The sequence below is a fragment of the Colius striatus genome, chromosome 15, assembly GCF_028858725.1.
Source record: "Colius striatus isolate bColStr4 chromosome 15, bColStr4.1.hap1, whole genome shotgun sequence".
In the NCBI taxonomy this organism is placed as follows: Eukaryota; Metazoa; Chordata; class Aves; order Coliiformes; family Coliidae; genus Colius; species Colius striatus.
In genome coordinates, this window is record NC_084773.1 from 14218350 (window position 1) to 14243658 (window position 25309).

At 40.3% G+C, this 25309-nt stretch overlaps 1 protein-coding gene across 1 annotated transcript in view; it reads left to right on the forward strand.

Moving 5' to 3' along the window:
- Positions 1 to 25309, forward strand: part of PTPRG (protein tyrosine phosphatase receptor type G) — a 407362-nt gene that overhangs the window by 74167 nt on the left and 307886 nt on the right. Inside the window, exon 2 of the mRNA XM_062008042.1 lies at positions 16120 to 16224. Within this exon, the coding sequence (XP_061864026.1) occupies positions 16120 to 16224 (105 nt within the window). The remainder of the gene's footprint in view (positions 1 to 16119; positions 16225 to 25309) is intronic.

Consider the following 25309-nt stretch of genomic DNA (forward strand, 5'->3'; position numbering starts at 1 on the left):
GGTGTATGTCATGGACATTGATTTTTACCAAGAATATATTGCTGCAACTAAATTCCTGAGCACACTTTGCTCATTTTATTCTGGGAATTCTTAATTGCTCAGGAATTTTCAGGGCTGGTTTAGTTTCTACTCTAGAGGCAGTAATTCTGGCCCTTAGTCCAATTTCAGGCTATAGGTGATTTTACTGTGTGCTTTTGTCTCTGTATGGCTAACAAAGGTTTATTTTGAGTCTGGCCTAGAAGATTTCTGGGAACTATAGTGGGACCTTGAGGGGAAAAAAAAGGCCTGATATTTTACAATATGGCAAATGCATATAGAAATGCTTCTCCTATTTGTAGACAAGTGTTATACAAGCACATGCAGCTTAAGGTTATCCCTTTGCCACCCAACCTCTCCTTTTCCATCTGCATCTGTCAGTTTGTTCTATGGATGAACACCGGGCTGTACTCTCTGAACTAGTGCAGTCTAAACTTCTGTCATCACCCCATGTTTAACTTTTGAAGGACAAATCAGTGCAACTGCCTGGATGGAATATTCCACTGACATTCAGGACTGATCCTGCATTTTAATCCTGATTTGGCTGATAGCCATCAGATGATACTGAGCAATGATTTCCCTTCTCTGCACCTCTGTTTTTTCTGATGCTACCTTTGCAAAACACTATGGTAGGACTATGTAAGAGCAATTTTTTTCTAGCTGTGATAGAAAACCTCCAAGAGTAGTGGGGGCATGGGAATGGGACTTTCCACTTCGTGAGAGTTGTGAGCTGTGTGAAATACAGTGATGCTTAACCATTTTAGAACTGTGGGTCAGGTCTGGGACTGCTTTTTTGTTTCTGCTTTGCTGACCAAGCAGTAGAGTAAAACAAACTCTGTGGCTTCAAGCTACTATTTCCCAGTCTGTAAGCTCCAACATCTTCCCATTGCTCTCATCCAACAGTCAGAAAAGGTAAATATCGAACAGATAAGGGAAGTTTATCTCTGTCACTGCAGGCAAGACGTGCCTGCCTTCCAGGTGGAAGAGGGAGTAGGAACAGGCACTGCAGGTATTTTGCTTCTCCTTCGACTGGTTTGACTCATTTGTGGAGGACTTCTGTACCCTTGCTCTGAGCTTCACCTGGCATAAAGAAGGTTATAATACAGAGCAAGAGGTTCTACCTGTTATCTTCTACTTCAACAGGAGAAACATGTGTCTTGACTTAGAACCTTTGCCCTTAGACTATGCAAAGTGCAAGTTTTCTGATGTCTATGAGGCTTAATGAAGTTCAGATTTGCCTTTCAAATTTGCTTTAAAATTGGTGAAATTTCCTTTCTTGCTTCTCATTCAATAGCTGAAGCTGGGATTCATAACACTGCAAGGGAAATATTAATTTAAAAGAAAAATCCTTTTCCTCCCCTTCAAATTAAATTTAAAATGAAGAAAGACATTTCTGTTCCTCCTATGGTAATCTTTCTTTTGTTTTTAATACAATGTATTATAACATCATAAATAGAAATGTAATCTTATTAAAAGACATGCAGCAAGTGCTACTTTATTACAAACTTTTTTCAAAGAGTAATTTCCCAAGTTGAAATATTAATGCAGCTGACTGGAAATTGCAGGTTTTTACTAGGGTATAAGTCATTTTTAAAAAAGCAAATTAGATATATTTTTAAAGAAGTTGGATTTCTGATAGTGCCAAGCTTTTGCTAGTACATTCTGGCACTACTATATGTTTTTTTTAAGCTTTAGTTTAAAATTTATTCAAATGTAGGAAAAAACATTGTTTTCTGTCCCATTTTCCCCTTGTAATTGTACCCACATTGTTTGTAAGTGTGGAGTAGGAACAAAATTGTGTTAAGTCTCAGTTTGAGCATCACTTTTTATGGTATAAATTATATTACATACAAGGGCCTCGTGTTAGTGTGAATGACAAAATGTGTGTGTGTGTGTAACACCTTGTCACTTTATCTAATGCTAAGGGGCAGGAATTGTACCATGTGCTGAATATCTCAGCTGTGCATTAGACCTCAGTGGCAATTAAGAACTTGCAGCTCTTTCAAGGATTTCTTTCCTCCAGACTTGACATATTCCTTACTGTGACCTGAGAAGCACTTTTTTCCTTTCCTTACCCATACAAAAAATAACGAGTAGTTATTGATTACATGTTGCTTAATGGGCTCTAATAAATTTACACTTACAAGAAAATTTTGAAATGAAGTGTTTCCAGATTAATCGGGACTTGGTTCATTTCCAGTTAACACTGTTCTGCTGCAGTGGAGTGGCTAAAACTGCAAAAGCAGCCTCCTGCCCCGTGTCTGCTTTTCTTATTATAATATTTAGACTTATATGAGTGGGTTACTGATAAGAAAGTAATCAGTGCTGTCACAAATTCATGAAGGATACTCAGCAATAATTTTGGCAGTCCCTGGCAAGTGGAATACTAGTCCTTGTGATGTTCTTATTACTATTTCTTCTGTGCCTGGGCTCTCTCCTTCTTGCCCTGCCTTCAATCTGCGATGGCAGTGCTTCTCTTCAGTCTGTGCTTCACATTGCTTTCTCTTCAGCTCCAGCTGCCTGGGGCCAAAAGAGGCTGTTGTGTTCCTGTCCCAAAACATTTTATATTTTTGACTGCCATGAGCAGTGCTTTCCTCCTGCTGACCTGTCAGACCTACTACCTGAACATTTTCTTCAAGCCAGACCTTTCTCAGGGTAGCTGTGCTATGTCTGGGCATTTTAGGTTCTTCTACACAGCATCTCTAAGACATAGTCCTTATACCTCAGCTATATACCTCTCCAGGGTTTTGTCCCTGAGCAGTTGGTATAGTCTGTGCTGGTCTTGTGTCCATTGGAAAGTTGCTGGACAGACTGATTTTCAAGCAAGCCTGTCTCTTTTTCTCCTTTGCATCAATGTTCTGCACAGATCCTGTGTGTCAGCCTTGTTCCACATGTCCTGATCCCAGGTGAGGCCAACTCTGGCTCATTGCTGCTGTTCAGTTGTGAAGCCTCAGCCTCTGTGCATTCTGTGGTTTTGAGGGTGAAAATGAGGATTTTTGTGAGTGTTGGGTGATGTGCTTTGGACTTCCAAAAACTCACCAAGTCCTACTATCCATGTTAATAGGATAATGGCTAGAGGCAACTCTGCTGGAAGCTAAGCTTCTTGCAGTATTTCAGCAGACCTGCTTAAACTAACTTCTTATCTAATGTTTACATTTCTTTGTTCCTTTCAGAGCAATGCAGTAATGAGTGGGATATACTCCAGGTGGGCAAAGATAGTCTTTGTATATGCCCTGTTAAGATGAATAGTATCAGTTGCCAAATGTGTTTTGCATGTATCTTTTTTTTCTTGCAGTTTGAAATCTAATCACAGTAGATGATATTTTACTAATCATTGTTAACTTTTTTCGTAGCTATTTAAAGTCCCGTGTTCAAATCAGATTTGGTTGTCAGTTGGCAAGTAGCTTGAGTGTATAGATGCCTCTTTGTAATACATCAGCTTGTTTATCAGAGAGAGCTACAATGTCAGAGTCCTCTTCCTTCCCCTCCCTGAAATTTTGATGCGTTGGTTTTTTGAAGAAGTCATGAAAGGATTTAAATCCAAAGCTGAAAAGCCTGACTGGAACTGATTGCTTTGAGCTTCTTGTTTACAAAATATGAATTGGGGGTTAAAAAAAGAAAGGCAACAACACGAGGTTTGCTTATGAATAGTTTTACTTTTGATTTCTCTAGCAAAGGACTGTGGTGTATATGCAGAATGCAAAAAGAAAAACACGAAAAGCAGATTTAATGGTGAACAACTTCTTTTAAGGAAAAACCACTTTTGATAGTCTGTGCTGTACTGATAGAAGTTGTTCACAGCTGTAAGATGTGGCTTTGCAGATCCCTGTCATGGATAGGACAAATGCTGTCACAGAACAAGCACTGACATGCTGTCAATTTTTAATGTGTTTCTTATTTTAAAAGTCAGTTCCTTATTATAATGTATTTTTAAATTGTTTAGAGTAAGGGAGAACATCTGTTGTGATATTAGTATCTCGTTTTTGTGGACAGACTAGAACATAGCATATTGCCATGAAGTCTTTTAAGCATGACATAAAAGGATGAATCTGTTATTTCACACTGACATTGGCTGTATGGGAGATGGAATATCATTGCAGTTCACAGTGAAAGCATAAAAGAAGCAGAATAAAATATGGAAATAGCAACTGTGGAACACATACACACACTTTGTAATTAACTCACCTGGGGGGAGTTATTTTCTTGAGTAATTAAACTTTCTGTGGGTATTGAGGACCATTCTGAGGCTTTCTGAGTCAAGTGGAGACTGAGTACAAAGCAGTATTGTAATTAAATAGCCAAGCCAATCTGCTTGGGAAGAGAGAAACCTGCAGCAGTCAACAACCATGCTTTCTGCAGGTGGGCAGAAGTCTTTATGAGGATTCTCATGATCTCTAAGAAAACAATTTCATCTGTCAGGCCACAGGCTGTACACTAGATCTGTCTTCCATAGCACAGTGCTTTTGTTGTGGTTTTTAATAATTTAAGTGCTTGTAATAACTTTGGGATTAATGACACTGGAAACTGGGCTATGTTACAGAGTGGTTGAGGCTGGAATAGGAATGGAGCAAGCTTTTGTGCCTTAGCCTTCCTGAGAAGTGACAGGCTGGGGGAAGTGAAAAGTTGGGCGTCGAGTGAGCAGCTTTCCAGCTTTCTTCTACCTCTGACAGAGGTGACTTCTCTCTTGTTGGCCTGGCAATGTGGGACCTGTTCCAATCGGTTGGGAAGGCTGTATGTCTCTCCTGATGATCACTTGGGTGATGGTCTCTGTGCTGAGCCCGAGATGATTTTCAGTGGCACTCAAACAAAGCACGTGTTATGCCCAGCACTTTTGTGCACTGAGCATCTCCTCTCAAACCTGCCCCTCGCTTAAAAGATGGCATGCATCTGAGCTCCCATTGTGCCTACCACAAGGTGAAAGCATCCTTTTGTTCCATATGGAGCTCTTCACCTCCTCTTTCACTCTTGTGCTGTGAGAGCACTTCTTGTCTGAAGATCAACACTTGTGAGTGCTCTAAAATCTAACTCTTTATGAGGCTTGTTATGAAAATTGATATGTGAAACAAGGAGGTAGAGAGTGAAGAGTTGGAGACTTAAGAAGATATCAGCATGAGCACACCAAGGCAAGGCCAGGCAGGGCTGAGCAGCCTGTGGCTGGGATGTCCAGGCCCGCACCAAATTGGGCACATACAGAATCTTTCATGCATTGCACGTGTTGTGTGTCATCCCTGTCGGCCCTCTCTCCCCTGCTCCAGGTCTTAAGTTTTTTGGTTAAAAATGAAATTTATTTTTCTTTTGAGTAATGGGCTTCAAACAGCATGTGGCACTGCAGTGACAGTCTTGCCAAAGACTGTCTAAAGCTGAGTTATTGCTTCCAGTATCTCTGCATGCGCCCCAGGATAGCAATTGCCTTTTTCTGCAGTGATATTGCAGCATGAACTTTCATCTAATTCATTATCCACCCTAATGCTCAAGACTTTCTGCATTACTGCTTTCTAAACAGCAGCCTCTCACTTCATTCCTGCACTGATTATTATTTCTCCCCAACTGCATAGCCTTATATCCATCTTCAGTGGAATGTCTCACTTACATCAGCCTGTTTCGCTGAGCTTGCCAGACAGCTGAATATTTTTGAGGCATTCCTGCTTGCTTCTCCTCCTTCTTGGTTTAGCATCATTTACATTTACTCAGTGTGGCATTTAGCATTGTCCTCTATGTGGTTAAATTTATTGTATAAGAAAGAACAGCGACCTCCTGCCTTTTCAGACTGTGCTGCATACCATCACTGTATGGTTACAAAGTGTACACCGTTGCTGGCAATTTTTATCTATTTACTTTGTCTGAGCTCTATTTCTGCTTTTTTGTTCTTGCTGCCAAAGGTCTTAGTGCTCTTGCTCTTAGTAACATGAGGGTTTGTGTCAAGATCTTTATTGCATTCTCCAAAGACAAATGACCAAGGAACTGAGTATTAGTTTTGGACCCTAAACAGCACCAGACCCTCCTGCTGAGAAATATCCAGAAAAATTCTTGCCTGGGTGAAAAGCTGATGGTGAACTGCAAAGCAAAGACAGATGTTTGATTCATTTTACAGATCAGCTCTGTAGTATTTGCAGTGTCTTTTCTGTTTGAACACTGCAGCTAACTTGGAAGGAAAAGAGAGAGTTTGCAAGACGGTAGCTCATGAGTTAGGGGCATATATCCTTGACTAACAAGTTGTTCAATCAGCACATAAACTCTCTATTTATCTCAATTTCCACTTTAGATTTATATTTTGGGAAATAAATGTGGGTGAAACCCTTTGCTGCAAAATCTGCATGTAATGCAAGCTGTTAGCATAAAGATGAAAAAGCCTCGTTTTGTAGATTAGAAGACAAATTAAAAACATTTTTAGACAAATGAAAATGGATGCTCGTTTGCTTGATTCTACTCAGCTTTTAAGTTTGACCATAATATGATTTTTGTGGATCTGTGTGGAATTGCTGTCACATGCTGGAGGCACTAAATCCGTCTACCTGAGCACTACTGATCTGTCTCAGTGCAGAGTGATACAAATCTCAAGTTATTTCTGCTTAATCCAGGGGAACATGCTGGTTTATGCCCTTCCATCTTTCCTCCAGGACATTGTGCAGCCATAGATGGTGAAACCTGACTGCAAACTGAGAGGAAGATATCTCATAGTAGAACTAGAGCATTTCTCCTTTCTTTTCTTAAATAGTTCTTTATTGAGCTTTCCACCTTCTGCATTAATTTGAAAGCCTGAACCAAATAACCAGGAAGAGATTGATGTGGCCTCACTTTATTTCCCACAGTCAATAAGTTGTTAAATGGGCCAAAGGACACGGGTTAAAAAAATAATTTTGTCTAAAGAATGAGGGATTTTTATTAGCTGACAGGCACTGTCTCTGAACACTTTATAACAGGGCAAAGTTTGATCTCATGCTGTGCAGCAGGAGCAGCTTTGTTGGCTTCCCAAAGTGCCTCATTCTCCCTGTTAATGAAATCAGCACTGTGCCCTCTATTTTCTGCTGAATGAATGCTGGGGTTGCTGCTCCTTTGGTGTTAGAGACAGGTGAGTATGAAGGAATGCCTTGGAGTGAGGACTCCATATAGTGTCAATGCTGAACTCATCCTCAGGAGAGATCTGGTATGTTCTTAAATAAGATGGGGCTTGGCATTCGTTTAGCAGAGAAGTCCCTGATTTGTAGCTGTATGCTTGTCTTCACTGATGTAACTCAAAAGTAGCTTTATTGGGATGATGGCATAGCTAAATTAAATGGTAGGCTGTGGGGAAGCATAAATGTGTCTGGCAAGATGGCAGCCTGAATGGACAGGCATGCACAGAGCAGGTCAGCATCACAAGGTCCTTGCTATGGTTATTCGGATGAGTCTAGTAAATACTTGTTTTACCAAGACACTTCTTGCTATGTGACTTAAGGGGATGTTTTGAAAATGTAATAAGGCTATACTACCACAAATTCTGGCAGTGGATAAAAGCAAACTATTTCCAGAGCAGAGAGGTAAAACTGATGATTTTGCTTGAGTTTGTGTTTTTGTGATTATTACTGCATTTAGTGAAATGAAAATGCTATGATTCTGCATTAAACAAGGAACTGAAGGTCCAAGACTTAATTAAGGTACCATTTATTTGCTATACAGAGGTTGCTCTTGTAAACTGCAGCACCTGATGATAAGAAAATGAGAGATGGGTGGTTCTAGCCACAGTATTTGCTGTTGTAAAACCATTAAGGTTTAGGTAATTGCCGTAAGGCAAGGAATGAAATAAAGCCCCCTTTTGCCATTGTTAATTCATTGTACAAACAAGTCTCCATTATACATATGTGGTGAATACATTTTCCTGGATAAACCATGCCACATTAAAAGACCAAGATGACTCCTTCTCAGTGTGCCTGTGCTGAAGGTTTCAAGTCCTTTGTGGATTATGGCTTCTTCCAAGCTTGACTTGAAGCTTACCCTTGGGCAAAGACATCGGTGCTGAGTGAGCAGTCATTTTGCCCTGATACCTGGGTTTTCATTGCCTTGTTTCTGACCAGGCTACCCTAGATACTGGAGAATTGAGATTACCTGTTTTCTCTCAAAGCTCTGCTGTGATTCAGTCAGCACTGTGTGAGAGAGCATCAGCTTTTCTCTGGAGGTCAGCTGCACTTACAAACCTCTGCTCTGAAGTTTTATTCCTGTGTTGCATCACACATTGTTATGAATAAAATTCAGAAGTGACATGACCTTTCTGAGGAAGAGCGTGGAGAAGTGATGAACAAGGATGAGGATTCCTCCTTTTAAGAAATGCACATAATGATGGTTAACAGAAGTCTGAGGAGCTGTGAAGGCTTCACAGACTAAGAGTCTTCAAGGTTATGGAGTTTTCAGGTGCTCCCAATTATTTTTCTGACTACACAATCAGAAGTGTCTTACACGAGCACAATTTTTAGGATACAATGTGCATTAGTCTTCTTTAAGGTATTGCTGTAGCTTGAATACCTAGAATACTATCCTGTTTGAAAACTTTTATCTTAAAGGTAAATAGAGAGTAGTCCTGCATGCAGGGAAATGTCAGGGAATAGTTCAATGGGATAAAGGTTTTACTCTATTTGGATCAAACATAGCTGGTTTTGAGGAGTTTTGCAGTTTTCAGTGATGGGGACAAGTGTTTCTGAAGCTGGGGTCCTCAAACTTTTTTTCTGTGGGTATCACCATTGTGCTGTTTTCAGGGTGATAAGAACAGCAGCCTATCTCCCTGGAGGGGGAGTGCAGTTATCTGGGCTATTTTTTTCTGCTCGGCACTTGGACATTTTCTCAAAGAAAGAGGTAACAGGCTGGATTTTTTTTTTCTTTCATGACATGTTGCTCACACACTGGTAGATTTGAGCTCATACACTGCAGTGTGAAAACTCTTAGTTTGTTACCAACCAGGACTCCCAGGTCTCTGTCTGCAGAGCTGCTCTCCAGCAGGTTACCCTCAGCCTGTCCTGGTGCAGGGAGTTGTTCCTCCCCAGGTGCAAGACTTGTTGAACCTCATGAGGTTCCCCTCTGTCCAGCTCTCAAGCTGGTCAAGATCTTTCTGGGTGGCAGCACAAACTTCTGGGGAATCACTGAGTCCTCCCAGTTTGGTGTAATCAGCAAACTTGCTGAGAGTACACTCTGTCCCTTCATTCAGGTTGTTTATGAATAGGTTTAGTAAGACTGGCCCCAGGACTCTGACCCCTGTGGAACCTCATAAGCCATAGGCCTCCAACTAGATTTGGTGCCAGTTGACACCAGTGGTCCAAATTCACCAGCTATGTATGCATAGCTGATGCCAGCAGAGTGTGAGCCATGAAAATGCAAAATCTAGTTCTTTCTAATCATCCAGCAGCATCTGTCTCTTCCTGGCCTCCCAAGCTTCTTTTTCTGAGTCCCATTAATGGGGCATCATTAATGCAACTTGAAGTTGCCTTACTGTCTTGCTAATAAGCTTTGCTCATCTTGCTTATAAAGCCAGGCAGGTTGAGAGAAGGATCTGTAGAAACTCGTGACTGGAGACTGGTTTGCTTTACCTTGGGAGGGCATCCGCTCTGCTGGAGAGCAGCTCATAGCACTGCAGTACACTTACGTGTCCTCCTTCTCATTTAGCATAAGGCTTGCTCTGAAGTAGGAGACTCCCATCACCCTTAAACTCCACCCCTTGTAGGAAAAGATTGTCCTGAAAAATCTGTTTTATGTGGGTTGCCTACATTAGCTCTAATGCTTTGGGAATTGCCTTGTTTTGATACATTGGAGTAATACAAAATTGCATTACACTTAACTCACTGGCTTTGAACTCAACAGGTTACCAAGGGTTAATGCACCTAGCGACTGGTATATTCATGTTTGGGATAAGGGCTTTTAATTCTGCTAGTTAATTTAATCCCCACAGTTTGACAGCATGTTCCCTGGACTACTTTTCATTTTCAAATTGCAGTCTGCTGGTTAGTTTCTGTAAAGGCCTGCTGTGCTTTGCATTTATGCTCCTGTTCTCAGGACTTGTGCTGTTACCACATCATCTGTCAGACACGTGAACAACAGAGGATGCATGGTGTGAAAGGTCCCCGTGTCGTTTTTGGGAATAGACCTGTGGATTGTGCTCGTAAGGGAATTAAGGAGCTGCCTGGGTGACTGCCATCTGGGGAAGGGATATATATCTCTTGGCAGATGTAGCATCCGGGTATGTTATTTCACTTAGTCACAAGAAACTTGTGATTTGACTCCCATGTTTCATTAATGCAAAGCTATGAAAATTGTGTGTGCATTTGTAGGAGAATAGATTGTCTTTTATCTGATAATCAGAAGAAATCTCTGCAGCATAATCAAAGGAAGAAATCTCATTCAGAAGATAATTTGTTGGTGCTGCCTGACCACCATATGTTGTTTTAACTCTCATCTATCTTTGGCAAGATATAAAATAATCTGCAAAATATGGGAATCTGTGGCTGAAGAGTCTGTTTAAGAGTAATGCTCTATCAAAATGGATTAACTCTGCCTGAAATATTTATAGATTTATTTACTGTCAAAGGATGGTAAAATATTTTAGGCAAATAGCCTAGTTTTTTAGAAAGTTGTCTGTGAAAGAGCCTGGAGAGATTAATTTAATCATTATTTATTTTAATCGTACAGAAATATTCTAATAGTTTAATAATATAAATTTATTTCCCATCTTTTCCCATCTTTTTCCCTTCTGGCTCATTTGACAACACTTACTCTGAGAAATGTGCTGGAAGCCTAAACTCTTTTCAACCAAGAATGTGTTACAGTAGCATTGCAGTGTCTTTGGCTTACCTGCTTCTCATTAGCACAGTCCAATTAAAAATGCAGTAAATGCACCTAGCTAAAGATGCTTTTCTTTTTTCAGTGAGGCTTGTTTTAAAGGTTTAGACATGCAGATGGCTAAGTGTCTTGGCTCACTGATTTCTTAAACTCCATTTAAGAGATGATACAAAATCCCTGCAGGTTATGTTTCTTTGCATCCTCCCCCTTTGAAGATGGGGTGTTGTGCGGTCTTCAGGAAAATAACGGTTCACTTGTTTTTGAAAAGCTTCCTTTCTACAGGCATTAATTTAATACAGAACTAGGTGCTAGCATACCTTATGATTTAGTGCTTCTTTTTCTACACACTAACAACACTGTATTTTTAACTCCTCTGCTTTGAGTGTTTTCGTAGTGTGCCGCTACTCTGGATTCTAATAGTCAAGTCTCTTGTCTCTCAAAATCTGTCTTGATTTCCAGCAGTAGCACTAGGTTGAACTATGAGTTCGGAAGCATGTCCACATTAGGGACTTAGGACAAAAGCTGATTCAACCTCTAGTAGAGTCCACAGTGGGAAGTCACAGAGTGATTATGAGTTGGGCAGTGTGTGTACCTTTGACTTTGTACTGTTTTAATCGAAACAGCTGAAAGTAGATTTTTGTGCAACCTTCATCTTCAAAGAAGACTTAAAAGAATCCAAGTTTGGCACACAATCTAGTTAATATACCATCATAACGAGTGATTTCACCATTCAGACATAAAATATCGACCTTAAAGGATTTTTCTTACATCAAGCTGATGGCTTGATACCTTTTAAACACTAATGCCGAGGGTATAATCTCTCTGAATAGTATAATAGCCTTATATTTAAGGTAGATTGGGGATAAAATTTTGTGTTTTCATGTGAGCTATGAATACCAGTAAGGTATTCAGGCAGGAATTACCTTATCGTACCTTTGAGGGTACTTATCAAATAATTTTTATTGGAAAGTTAATACATTGAGACAGAGGGAATGGAAAACTGATCAGAATGCTAAGGCACATCCCACCGTTGCTGTCTGCAGATATGCAGCATGAGTTGATTCATTTAGCACATCATTTAAAATCATGTAGCGTTCAGTACCGATTAGAATTATATGAAATTGTGTGTAAGAGGTTTCTCCATGTTACCTCTGAAGGATCCTCTCTTCCTTGCACAAGTAGTTCTGGTAGGCACAGCACAACTCCATTGACTGCAGGTGTTATGCTTCATAGACACCACTGCAGCACCAGCAGCCAGAGGACTTGCTCAGGATTTAATTTCACACTGGTGTATCTGAGTGTAAGGTGGGTCCCCTTCTCTTTTAATCATGTATCAGCAAGTCTCAGACAATATGTTATGGTGTTCCTTACTTCTCTGCCATCAGCACTGGCACGATGTATGAAATGAAACCTTGTAGGGCAAGGGCTTCTGCTGTCCTTTCTCTTCCTCTCTGCCTCGTGCTCTGTGTCCGTGCCTAAATCCTACACCATTCCTCTATTTTGACTGCTCCATTTTGAGCCTTCCTGGAGCACGGTCTTACCTCTCCTGTTGTCTCAACTTTTCCAGGGTTCCCAGAAGAGAGGAGCCTCCCCATGTTTGCTCTGTGCTGGATGAACCCATCTGATTGTTGGCTTTTTTCCAGCATCACATTCTTCCGGAATGGAGCGGGAAACTCCTTGGCTGCTCTCTGTTCTTGAGCCGTTAACTGTCTCCCAGCTGGGAAAGACTTGTGGAAACCTGTAGTGATCAGTGTTACTATAACTTAACCTTCTTCAAACAAACAAGTTTTGGAAAAAACTTTTGATAGTAGAAACACTGGAAGATGTCAGCTGTTTTAATCACTTCTTTGCATGTGTGGCTTCTGAAACTCTGGAATTAGGAGCATTTCCCAAAAAACAATAAATGTTCAGTTCCAGCCATTAGAGTACAACACATTTTAGCTTTGTGTTTTCAGTGAAAGACGCAGATTCAGCAAAATTGAGATGCCTCTTAAATTCTTCTTGGTGGGTTCAAGTTGTTTTGGTTGGAAGGTACATCCTCAGCCCCTCTAAATCTGGAAGAAGTCATGATTCTGCCTGAAACAAAGTGGCTTTGATATATAAAAGCATTTTAAAAAAGAAGAAAGACTTTACTTGAATGCTTTGATTCTTACAAACTTACCTGAAAGGACCCTGTATGCTCTGTTCACTACCTTCCCCTTCTCCTGTATGAGAGAGTCAAGTGACCCAAGTTGACACCACAGAACAAAAGCACCATGAGATTGAGTCTGTGGTTTCCTGATGACTTTGCCAGTAGAAGATATTGCCAACAATAGCTGTTTGTTCCCACAGTGTTTTCTGGGAGTATTGTGTGGCCCCATGCAGAATTGCATGTCTGTCCTGAGAACTGACACAGCTGAGGGAAGAAGCTGGTGTCATGATTTTTCAGAGACAGACCATTACCTTTTCAGTTCACAGCACAGCCAGAGATCTTGACCTATCATCCTTTTCCCAGAGTTTCTGCAGCTATCCAGTGAATGTATATCTTCTCTACATTGCTAATGACTACTGAATTATTGCATGTTTGTAAGGGGACTATTGACATTACTGCTGGGCTGCCTAACACTGATGCAGGGTTTTATTTAGAACAAGATGTTCCCATTTGTTTCTTTTTCAGTCCTACAGAAGTATTAGCAGTATAACAAGCAAGTTCCTTCCCACAGCTCTCTTGACAAATAACTTGAGCTCCTCTCTTGGTTGGCAACATCCTTTTTGATGGAAATAATTTGTGTACAGCATGGCTCTTCACCATTTATAAGTATAGATAAATGTACAAATCTATTAAGTGTCTATGCAGAAAACTGAAACTGCATAATTTCACAAGAATGCCAGGTTTTTAATTGCATAAATAAGATGCTGACTGAGGCAAATGTTCAATTTCACATTAAAGTTAGGCATTCATAAAGGCTTGGATTTGCATAATTTAATTTTCTGCACAGAGGATACTGAAAATCAATGGTATGATTCATGGCCATACTATGGTTGCCATGTGGCTTTTTAACCATTCAGGCTAGGAGTGCAAAGGGGTTTACAACTTCAGATCACCCTGAGTTGGAGCCTTTTTACCTTTAACAAACACCAGTAATTTATATATAATTTGTTTCTTCTGGTGGTAGGGCACACAGAAGGGCTCACTGAGCAGACACTTGCAGGAATACCTCATTCCTTGCAGGAGGCAAGGTGAAATCACATAACCGTGTAGGTTGGAATGCTACTGGCCTGCCTTCTGCCTACAGGAATCAATTTTTTTGGATGACAAAACCCCCACAACTATTTGTCTCCTCTATGTAGAGGATTCTGGAAGAAAACTGCTGTTGTCTTTCATTTTGTAATGAGGAGGAGTTTTAGGTGTATTTCTCAGCAAATGTGATTAAGTGAATAGTTAGTCCATTTTTTCCTCAATTCTGCTAGTTTTATGTTTTCTTCCTTTGGAAAATGGTGTCTGATCTTTGCTCAGTTTTGGTTGTTCTGTTTGTTTTTCCCAGTTTAGATCTCATCCCTTACCTGTTCTTTCCTGTTGAAATGTTGCCTCCTAACCAGGTAGACATATTAGGGTAAATCAGAAGAGGAAAATAAGGTGTGATACAGTATTGCCTATAAATCCTTGTAGCATGATGATGTTCTAGTGTTTCTAGTTCATAGCCTGGAGTGAATTAGCATTTAAAGAGTTGCCAAGAAATCTGGGAAACTCATTCAAATCAGAGACTCGTCGTAATAAATTGCACAATTAGTACCTTTGCTAACACAGGAGAAAATTTGGCAGGGACAAACCTGTTATGCCTTTCCTGAAACTGCTTGAGTTTTCCTACCACTTCAGGATTCCAAAATCTGCAGAGTGGAGGTTGTGTATAGATCTATTTAGCATACATGGATAGCCCTTGGACACAGCATGCTCTCAGCTGCTGTGATATGGAGAGGTGTCAACCAGGACCTCTTTTAAAGGATAAGAGAGCTGAATTGTGAGTAACTGGTGCTTGATGTTGAGTGCAGTCCTGTTACAAACTTCATTTCAGCCCAGTTGTACTCAGCCTGGGAACAGAAGGGAATACAGTGTTTGGTGACTGTGTATGGATAGCAGTGCTTTACATGGCTTTCTAAAGTTTTGATTTGAATTATTCAGCTACTTTCTTACTGATCAAATAAGTGGTTTGAACTTAAATTTCCATAAAGCCAGTTGGTGAACACTTGTTCTTCACATTCCACATCTGCAGATCTAAGGGTTGGGATTTTTTCGTTTGTGTACTTTTACTATAGCACAAAAGTTTTTAGCTGTGGTGCTCTGAGGAAGGTAGCTGAATTTATTACAGACTTGTTTACTGACATGTGTGAATTCACACACCTCCAGTGTGGTTTAGTCCGATGTGCAGAAACAATAAGCAAAATGTGCACATAAAAACCCAAAATGAGCCATGTCCTCATGGAATCTGTGTTCTTTTACAAAAAGAAAAGTATTGAGGCAGAAAAGAAGAATCCTGGGTTACTGTGTAGGATGCTTTTTTCCTGTTTTGATTGCTGAATTTAATTCCTTTTAGCTTGTCAAGTTTAAAAGAAATTTATTTATTAGTGACTTATCCCTTTTATGTCATAAAGCATTTTGATATTGCCCACTGGGTATTTTGTCTGACATTCACAACCTTCCTCTGGCTAGAAGGCAGTGTTATGTGTCTGCCTTGCTTCAGTACATCATGTGAGGTGATGGTATTCAAGCCTTGCTCATGTTGAGACTGTTACCCAGTGTGCTGTGGGCTCAGATCTGTAGGCTACACACTGCTTTGGTCGTGAGTGGAACTGTTCAACATGAGACTTTCAGATATGATTTAAAATAGGTGCAGTTACCGCCGTGTTCCACCCACATCTGTGTTCTTTTAAGGATCTCGATAATTTTTGTGTTGAATTACAATTAGTTCTTTGGTAGTCACTAGTAAGCTGTCTTTCCCCAGTAAGCTGGGGAAAGTTTGGTCATATGTCATGCCTCATCCTTGTTTACTTGTATGTGTCAGAATTTCCTTATGGAAATTACTGGAGTTAGGCAGGCATGAGCCAGATCAGAATAATGGCATCAGTGAGTCCTGGCTTCTGTGAATCATTGCATGGTGGGTTTTCACTTGGAGAAACATTCCTGTTCATTTCTTTTTTTAAGCAATGCCAAGTTTGTAGTCTCCGCTCAGCAAAGATTAAAGCTTCACAGTGTAAACTTCAGGGAGTAAATACCACTTTCCTAACAATTCTCGCCTCTTCTCTTTCCAGCTTTGACTGAAGGTTATGTTGGCTCTCTGCATGAAAACAGACATGGTAGTTCTGTGCAAATACGAAGGCGAAAAGCTTCGGGGGATCCTTACTGGGCATACTCGGGTGAGTTGACTTCTTCAGAGGACTGAAACATGAAATATTTCCTAGCTTTTTGTTGCTACTACACTATGAAATATTTTAAGTCACTTTTACACACTGTCTTCTTGCAAACTCCCCCTACACGCATCCTCACTTTTCTTGCACTCCTGCCATTTGCCTGCAGGATTTGCCTTATTACTCTGCTACTTCTCTGTCCTACATTTGTTTCTTAACACAGCCTTGAAAAGGCATATTCACACAAGCTGTTCTTTACTGTCCAATCAGTACATTCCCAAGGTTACCATTTGCTTACCCTGTCAAGCCTTCTAGGAAAAATGCAAACATCCATATCTGTGACCAGATTGAATGGAAAAAAAGAAGGCAAACCCGATGTGTCTGAACAATTTTGAAATGCCACAAATCAAAATATAGTGTAGAATGATGCCTTTCATGTCTGGTTTGATGTTGAGCTCAAGTCTAGAAAACTCCAAGTTTGTCTTTGAAGTTGTTAAAAAAACCTCCAACAACTGGAAATTGTGTTAATAGCAATGTTGACTCTCTGCAAAAATGCCTAACGTTTATTAAGTTTGTATGAATATTTCAAGTATCAGAATGAACTTGTGCGGGATGTTTTGGAAGACCTGAGATGCACTTCAAACATCTGGTGCTCATCCAAGAGCAATGTTGTGCAGGCCTAGTTTTAGCCAAATGAAAAATATTACTTTCTAAGTCATCTGAATACTGATACCAGATAAACAGGCAAATGTTTGTTTTTGACTGCCAACTCCTGTCTTTTATACAAACCATAAATTTCATTGGAAAGAAATGATTATAGGTAAGCTTAGAGGGGTTTTTTTTCCGTTAATACACAAAATACCAGATGTCACAAGTTTTCTTTATTAGATCTCTAAATACAATCTATCTCATTTGCAGATGAGGTCACATAAATAAGTGTAAACATTTTAGTAATGTAGGACAAATGGCCACTTTTCATTCACTTTGACATCAGCAGATGGATAAATATTGCCACGAGATATACTTCCTTGTTGCAGTTAAAATAACTTTTTTTATATATTTTAAGCCCCTGAACTCATAAAGAAGAGACATAAGCAAATAGAGGAAAAAATGTGTGTTGGAATGAAAGTCTTGTTCCTCTCTGCTGTCTTGTGTAAAATATTACAATTTAAGTGCTACTTGGTGGGTCTATTTCTGTTAGTGAAGAATATATTTAGAATATATAGGTAGTTAAATGAAGGTATTGTAAAGAAGATAAACATTAGTGGAATTATTCTGTTGTCATATGTGTCAAAACTGTGCTTTAGTTACTGGACTTGAATTTTTTTTTTAGCAGTTCTGGTATTAAAAAAAAAAAATGGGGTGATAGAGGGTGAGGATGAGTGGAACAAAAATGACTCCCAACAAATGAACAGAGGAACAAAAACCCACAACCCCATCACACAGCAGTTTATGCATGGACAGTTTTCCTAGTTCTGTTTTGGTGGTGATGTTGTTCTGCCTTTGAGTAGTATCACTTGTCCCTCCCTCAAAAAGGCTTTTACCACCCACGAATCTTCAGATTTATGTCAAAATAAAGTTTGTGGTCCTGGTGTGTAATTATACATTACCGTTTTGGGTTTCACATCTTTATCTATTGATAAATCTCCTGCTTCCATAAGAAAATAGCCCATGTGTTTTCCAGAGAACAGAAAGTCACTTCTCAGCTGTCAGCCACATGCCATTCTACCTGATTAGCACTGTCTAATTAGAACCTTTGTGTCACTATTGATGATAAAAGGAGTAAATTAAGAGGTGGAAATGATATATTTACCAGCACTTGTCAAGAAACCAGGAGAGGATATAATATCACTTTCTCAGAATGCTTTGCCAGGCCACTGTTTGAACAGTGACTTGAAATGCCATTCCAGGGAAATGTGGTTTAGGATCAAGTGTTGCAACTCCAGACCCTGTGTCTTCACCAAAAGTTTCATGACATGAAATACAGATGTGAGCAAACAGCTGAGTTAGTGCTTGGCCTCATGTATGATTGGTGCATACACTGCATCTGAGCAAGCCCATCCTGGAAGTGGATGGAGATCTGGTGTCCTCCTTTGCCAAGGAGGAGCACCTCTACCTTGCTGACCCCCACAGAGAGCAAAAGGAGCAGGGCTGTGTGCTGAGTGTGAATGCTGAGATGCAGGTGACAATTTGTGCTGTGTCAGAGGGAAAAGGCGGGTAGAGAATGGGGAATTACATGGTTATTGCTAAAAGAATTTCCCAGCATGCAGGACTCTCAGTATTGCCAACATCTCCCTGAGAAGGGGTGGAAATGAAGATGAGCAATTAGGTGGGGAGAGGATCCTTGTGTTCTTCTATAAATTGGATGTTTCTACAGGCTGCTGCTTTGTCATGGCTTTTTATATGTAGGAGTTTCTCTAGTTTTTCTCTTTCCTCCTCCCACATGGTTCCTTTCAGCTCTTTGTGGGATGTTCAGCCAGTTCAGCCTTTCTTATCTGATGTCTTTTTTGCGTATTTGCTCACTGAGGGGACCAGAGGTAATGCAAATGCCTTGCTTCTATGTTTAGGTGTAAGATGGGAATAAATGGTGGGTGGCAGAGCCCAGCTGCCAGGCAGATGTTTGTTTCTAGCTGAGCACAGTGAGGAGGATGATCATATTATCTGTTTCTTTATCCTTGCTTCCTCATTCCCCAAAATATTTCCCAGGAACTTTGAGCCAGGGCTTGGCCAAGCAGTTTATGTACTAACAGCGTTTGTCCTGCGGGTAGGGTTTTGGACATGACTAGGAAGTTTACATCAAATGAGCCTACAGAGAGTGGAAACTTTACTCTGCAGTAAGCAATTAGCCTATGTCAATGGTTTTTAAGCTTTTTTACAGACATTTTCTGGTAGGCTGCTTCCCTTCCCTATCCTCAAATGGTTAGATCAGCTTCTCTCCAGTTAGTTGTACAACATCTGCTGGCCCAGCCCCAGCAATTAGGGGCAGGGAAGAAAGTTACACTAGATTATGTGCTGGTGAATCTGGAGTTTCTTTTAAGGGTGTTTGTCAGCTGGAGAAAATAAGACCAGGACAGCTTCTGCCAGGCGTCAGTGGACAGCCATCTGTTGAACCCCAGTTCTGACCAGCACACCCATGTGTCTGCTGGGCCTACGTTAGGCTGAACTGTGGCTTTATATCGATTTCAATTGAGCTGTACTGATTTATAGCAGCAGAGGCCTCTCTACATTTATGGCCGTGCCTGCCTGCTTGCACAGCTTTTGTATTTTGGGGCTTAAGTGTTCTGTAATAAATCCTGAGGTGGGGTTGGAGAGGTCTGAAAGCTGCCAGATAGCTGTGGTTTTCCTGCCTGGAGCTGGAAAAAGGGCACAACTGTATTGCAGAGCACTCTTAAGTCTTTATCTTCTACAGGATATATCTGTCTCATACTGTGCTTTTAGAGTAATTCCTCTGTAGCCTGTAGGTAACTGTGTTAGTGTGGAAGGTGAATGGTCCAGGAGCTGATGTAAACTCTAGAGATGAGAAATTTCCCTGGTTTTGTGAGCAATCTATGGCATGCCTGGGAATATTGGTCCTCTCAGGCACAAGAGCTTAGAGAGGATAAAATTCAGCTATTGATCGGGAGTTAGACAACCCTCAAGTCTGTAACATTTGTATAAGGCACCTACGTACCTAGATGTCCCTGCAGCAGGACCCAGTGGATTTGAGTGCCCTATGGTCCTATTGCATGTGCCCTAGAAAAAGCCACGGAGTACCACAGAGTACCACGGATCTCTTGCTTCACACTCTCATTGTAAAGGAAAGGGTTTTTAAGCCTTATAAAATAAGCCTGTTGTCTACAGACACGATTCTGACAATAACATTTATTCCAGTTCAGAAGTAAAACTCACAAAAATAAAGACTGGATAATTAAATGAAGAAGGCCCATTTAAAATGGTTTATGTCAAAAGACAGAAGGAAATACAATCAGCCTTTCAGAAGAAACTTCGTTAAGTCTGTGCTAGCAGCTCTTTAAACCAAATTCAGAAGTGAGCAAACACTGAAAACAGAAGACTAACTTGTCTTTAAATAGGAACTGCAAGACTGAACAGAGGCTGAGGTCTACATGTCCTTTAAGGATTTTTCAGGAAGCAGAATCAATGTTTCTAGGGGGACTTCTCTGTATGCGTGTATTCATGTATGTTTTGGCCAAGTATTTATTCCATGATCATGTTTTATGGTTTGCTAAAGACTTCCTAAATTGTGACTGGCCTCATTACTTGCAATTCAGCAGGAATTTGGAATCAGCGCAGCCTAGTCAAAGCAAGAAGCTTTGGATCCCGAATGTGCTTCGAGGCAGTCTTTTCTTCTCATAATAATCCTTTCTGTTAGGCTAACCACTGAATGGAGAAGTTTGAAGTCATTTTTAGCACATCCTTATAATTGCCATAGAAATCAGTATGTTTCTAATACTAATAATTGCAACAGACACTAGTTCAAATGTGGAAATATTTTTGTGAATATATAAACAGGTTTTAAAAAAACCAAAAAACACAGCAGAACTTGAAAAGAAATCCTACAGAAATATGCAATTGAAACATCTACCAGATCATGGGCTTTCTGACTGGCCCTCCCTTGCTACTTGTACTCCAGACATTTAAAGATGCCTCTCAGTGTCAAGTGTCACATCCGTCAGTGCAGAGAATGTTTTGCTGGTGACCTGAGCAGACCCTATTTTTCTGTGCAGTAGCCCAAAAAATGGGTAGTGAGAGGGTCAGGACTTCAGAAGGAGATTACAGTATGAGATGCTGACACAGATGCTTGTATCTTAAGTGGTAGTAGCTCTGGAGAGCCTATACTTACTCATATCTTGTGTTTTATGAAAAGGTTTTATGTAAAATTAATGTACCAATGAGACTGGAAAACCAGAAGTGGCTATGGGGAAATGATACTCCTTACCCTGTTACTAAAATCTGGAAACTCCTCTTGGAGTCTTCAAGTATAAGATGTGATCTGTAATAATTCCCAGTATTAACATATGTGATCAATGGGTGTGGAATGTGAGGCAGATCTGGCTTGGGTCAGGATATTTTAGGCCATGGTGCTTTTATCACTGGAGTTGAACAGTGATGCTGGCACTGTTGGGCTGCTGTACCTGGCTCTCTTGATGGCTGTTCTGCTGGTCAGCCTCAGTGTTGCAAGCTGACTCATGCAAGGAGTACTTTATTAAGTAATCAAAACCATTTGGGTCTCTCAGAACAAAAAAGCAGACACTGGTCAAAGATGTATATGCTGTCTTTTTCCTTGGTTATTTGACTGTGACTTTGTTGAGAGAATTCTATGTAGGAAATGCATACAGTTGGTTTTCTTCTCTGTAATTTTACAGTGTATTATTCAAGGCATCTCTTTGCTCTTTGTACCTTCAATCTCACTTTCTGTGTGGAAATTAGTGCTACTTAGGATGCTTCTGTTCTTTATGGGCATCCTTACTGACGTTTTTTTCTGTCTAACACGTTGGTTCCTTTCTCTCCAAGATTCTGCACAACTACCATGAACATTAGTGGAAGTTAATAGAAGAAAAATAGACTTTACAAGCGTAGAGATGACCCTGTGAGTGGGGAAAAGTGTCCATTAAGAGTAGGAACTGTGGCCATGCTGTCATGCTAGTGGACACTATCAGTGTGCGAATGCTTTGGCCTACAACATTTAGGCAATTATTGCTGTGCTTTAAGATGCTATTATTTAAAATAAAACCAGTGGTGAATATAAGAATTGAGTGGTATTCTCAAAAGCAATTGCTGGCATTAAAACAGGAAAGATCAGTACAAGGTTATTTCCTGAAAGAATAGCAAATGGTGTTAACTGTGATGAAATGTAACTTGGTCATGTCCTCTGTGAATGTGTGAATTTCTCTCTTTGCTTAGATTGTTCTCATTTAATAAGCCGCTAATGTGGGTTGGACAGGAAATAATCAGCACATAGTAAGGAAAGCATCAAGAGTTATTGAACTCAGAGGTAACTAATGGCCTATTTGCTGTGGTCAGTATTTCACTCTTTCTGTCCCTCAGAATAATAAATCCTTGATATTGACTGAATCTCTGGCACATCAGGTGCATGGTTACAGCTCTGCTGTAGGAGTACTCAGGTCCTTTAAATGCAGGATAGTCAAAATGAGCAGGTTCTGATATTCTAAAGAAGAATTAAGCCGAGAGAATGAGGAGAAATCATCTCATTAATATCCGATCTGATCAGTAAACTAAGCTTTTGTATATCTTATGTGCATTCGTCAGAGATGCATGATAGTTTTCACTGAACCCTGCTGAAACCAGCTGTGATGCATTCACTTGCAAGTGCAATCTTACTAGAGTAACAGTTGTTACAGGCATTAGTGCTACACTGTCTCATAAGAGAAACATGGAAAACCATAGCTTGAGAGTTTGCTGTGACTGTCTAAACATGAACCCTCGTTTTGAATGTGCACAGCTAAAGCAAATTATATACTGCTGTGGGTTTTCTCAAATAAACAGGAAATACCATTTGCATATTTTGATTATTTGTATTCTTGACAGTAGTGGGTCATGAGTCTTCATGCCTGTGAACTAGGCACTGTACAATTGTGCACTAGACATACACTTGTCTACAGAATCTGTATCAAATGTGTACTTACTAGGAGGATGTCAAGGAGAATGCTTTTTATCTTTCTTTAGCTGTTCTATGTTGGGAAGTAACAAACATGAAATACTACCTTTTGGTTTTGTTATGAGAATGAAGAAATAAGTTTTCAGCTCCCTATCCCTGAGAACAGGATACATCTTCCTGACCATAAGCTAGCATGAATAAGGAATTCACAATCATGTGTTTGTGTGGAGTATTTAACATAGGAGCCCTCTAAGGAGAGCCAGCCTTGCCAGAAGCAGTCCAAGTAGTCTGTATCATTTTTGCTAAGCCATTTTGCTGGGGAACACAGCTCTGATTGAGAGTCTTGTCATTTACTTTGTTTGTCTATTGGCAAGTTTCTAAATAATCTGCTAAGAAAACCTCAGATAGTAATTTAGTTTCTACTTAGACACAGACACGATTTCCTTATTGAATACCATTAATACTGTTTACTTTCTATTCCTGCCACCTTTTCTCATGTGCTACACTTACAGTTTATTCCAAGTACTGTCACAGTCAGTCCTGGTATCCAGTCTATAATGAAATGGTTGATTGAGTTTTTAAATGTTGGACATGATTATGGTGAAATTGCCTTGTTAATTTTTTTGGCAAGGTTCTTTCAGGAAGTTGATTGTTTTTCATTACTTAAATATATTAAAGCAAATATGTGATTTTTTTTTTTTTTAATGCTCTGAATCTTTTGTATTGTTTTTGAGTGTATAGGCCATGGGCAGATGTACAGCTTTGAGAAGCTTAAATATGAGAGGTGCAAAGAACCAGCCGTTCCCTCAACTTTCCTTCTTTCACCAAGTTTTTCCCTACCGTGGCACAAAAGTATCAAGTAACTAGAACAGATGCTAGATGAAGTCTTCAGAGCTTCAAATACGGTTGTTCTAACACTACATCAAAGTATTTTTGCTTTGCATTGCTGTAATCACAGCTCTGACTATCTATGCTGAAACAAGGAAGCACAAAGAGCTGCCTCTGCTAGGGAGGGGGAACCTCTCACTTCTTCAAACGTACTGTGCTTTTTGTTGCATTTTCTTTCAGTGTGAACACTGAGACGATTGTAGAAAACCTCTGGAATGACAACAACCAGTGTACTGTTTCATAAAACTGAAAGTGTGCTGAAGTGCAGCAAAAAGTTGTCAGTTTAGCTGATTTCTAGGCACTGAAATAGGAAATAGTGTAAAATATTTCAAACTGTTTAGACATGAAAACATGAGAAACACCTACATTTTTAAACATACAAAAGAAAGATGGAGGATTTGGGTAGCAGCTGTGATACAAGCTCAGCAAATGAACTGAAGAATATAAAGAAGGTTGAAGCCTGCTGTTGCCTTGAGGTTCTTGAATGATTGCAGTAGTACATTGAACTTCCAATCTTGATTTCATATGTAACAGAAGGCATATAGGAGACTAACAATGGGGAAAAAAGTGAACAGCAAGGATACTGCATTGACAAAACAAGCAGGGAAGCTCAGAAAGCTCTCAATAGCCTTGTAGTGTGTAGATTAAAAAAAAAAAAAGTAGTTTGGCACAAACATTATTGCAATAGTCCAAGCATGAAATAATCAAGGAAGGAATCAGAATTCTACTTGCAGGATATAAGTGGAGCCTTTGTACGAAAGGGCTGAGCAAGGCCACTACTGCAGTTGATATAGTAGATGTAGAACTGTTTCTATTGTTTTTGCTATGTCAGATGGCTACTTTGTCAGCCACTGTTCAGAAGATCATCTTCTCACTGTCTCTACCCCAGGAAATGCCCCATCCTATACTCTTGCCTGGAAGATGTCTCCATCTTGCAGAATGTGGCATTGAACATGTGCAGTTTTAGTCATCGTGATCCTTGAAAAAGCAGCCCCTGCCTGCAAGAGTACCCTTGTCCTGCTGGGCTCCCTTGTTGAAGGCTGTGGTGGGCTGCTGGCAGGGCATTCCCACCCAGTGCTGTGGAGTAGTGGAGGATCAATGTCTGCCATAGGTGGTAGACATGACCTGCATTTCTTCTGTGTTGGATGTCACATGTGTACTAGAGAAAGACAGAGTTAGAGAGTCTCATCTGTGGATGTTCTGAGGTGTCCTTTGCTACTGCAGTAGGAGTGCTTAGCAGTTGAGGGAGTTCTAATTCTGGTACTGTCTCAGAGGCAGGTGTGTTTACATGGTGGGAAGTGAAGGATAGGGCAGTTTAAGTAACTTCTTTGATATACCCCATGTGGTGTACAGCAGTTGGAAATTCAGCCCCAGTGCCAGTGCTGTGGACTGTTTGTTAGACCACACATCCAACCTTATCAAATGCTAATTGAAGAGATCTTGGTTGCCTTGGAGACTGCCTCTTCTTGGGGGAGACCATGTCAGTAGCACAGGTGTGGTGAAGCTTTGGAGTTAACAGGAGGCCTTCCTGGAAGTGTTCTAACCATTGGAGCTTAATTCTCCTTTCAGCAGCAAACTGAACTGTGCTGG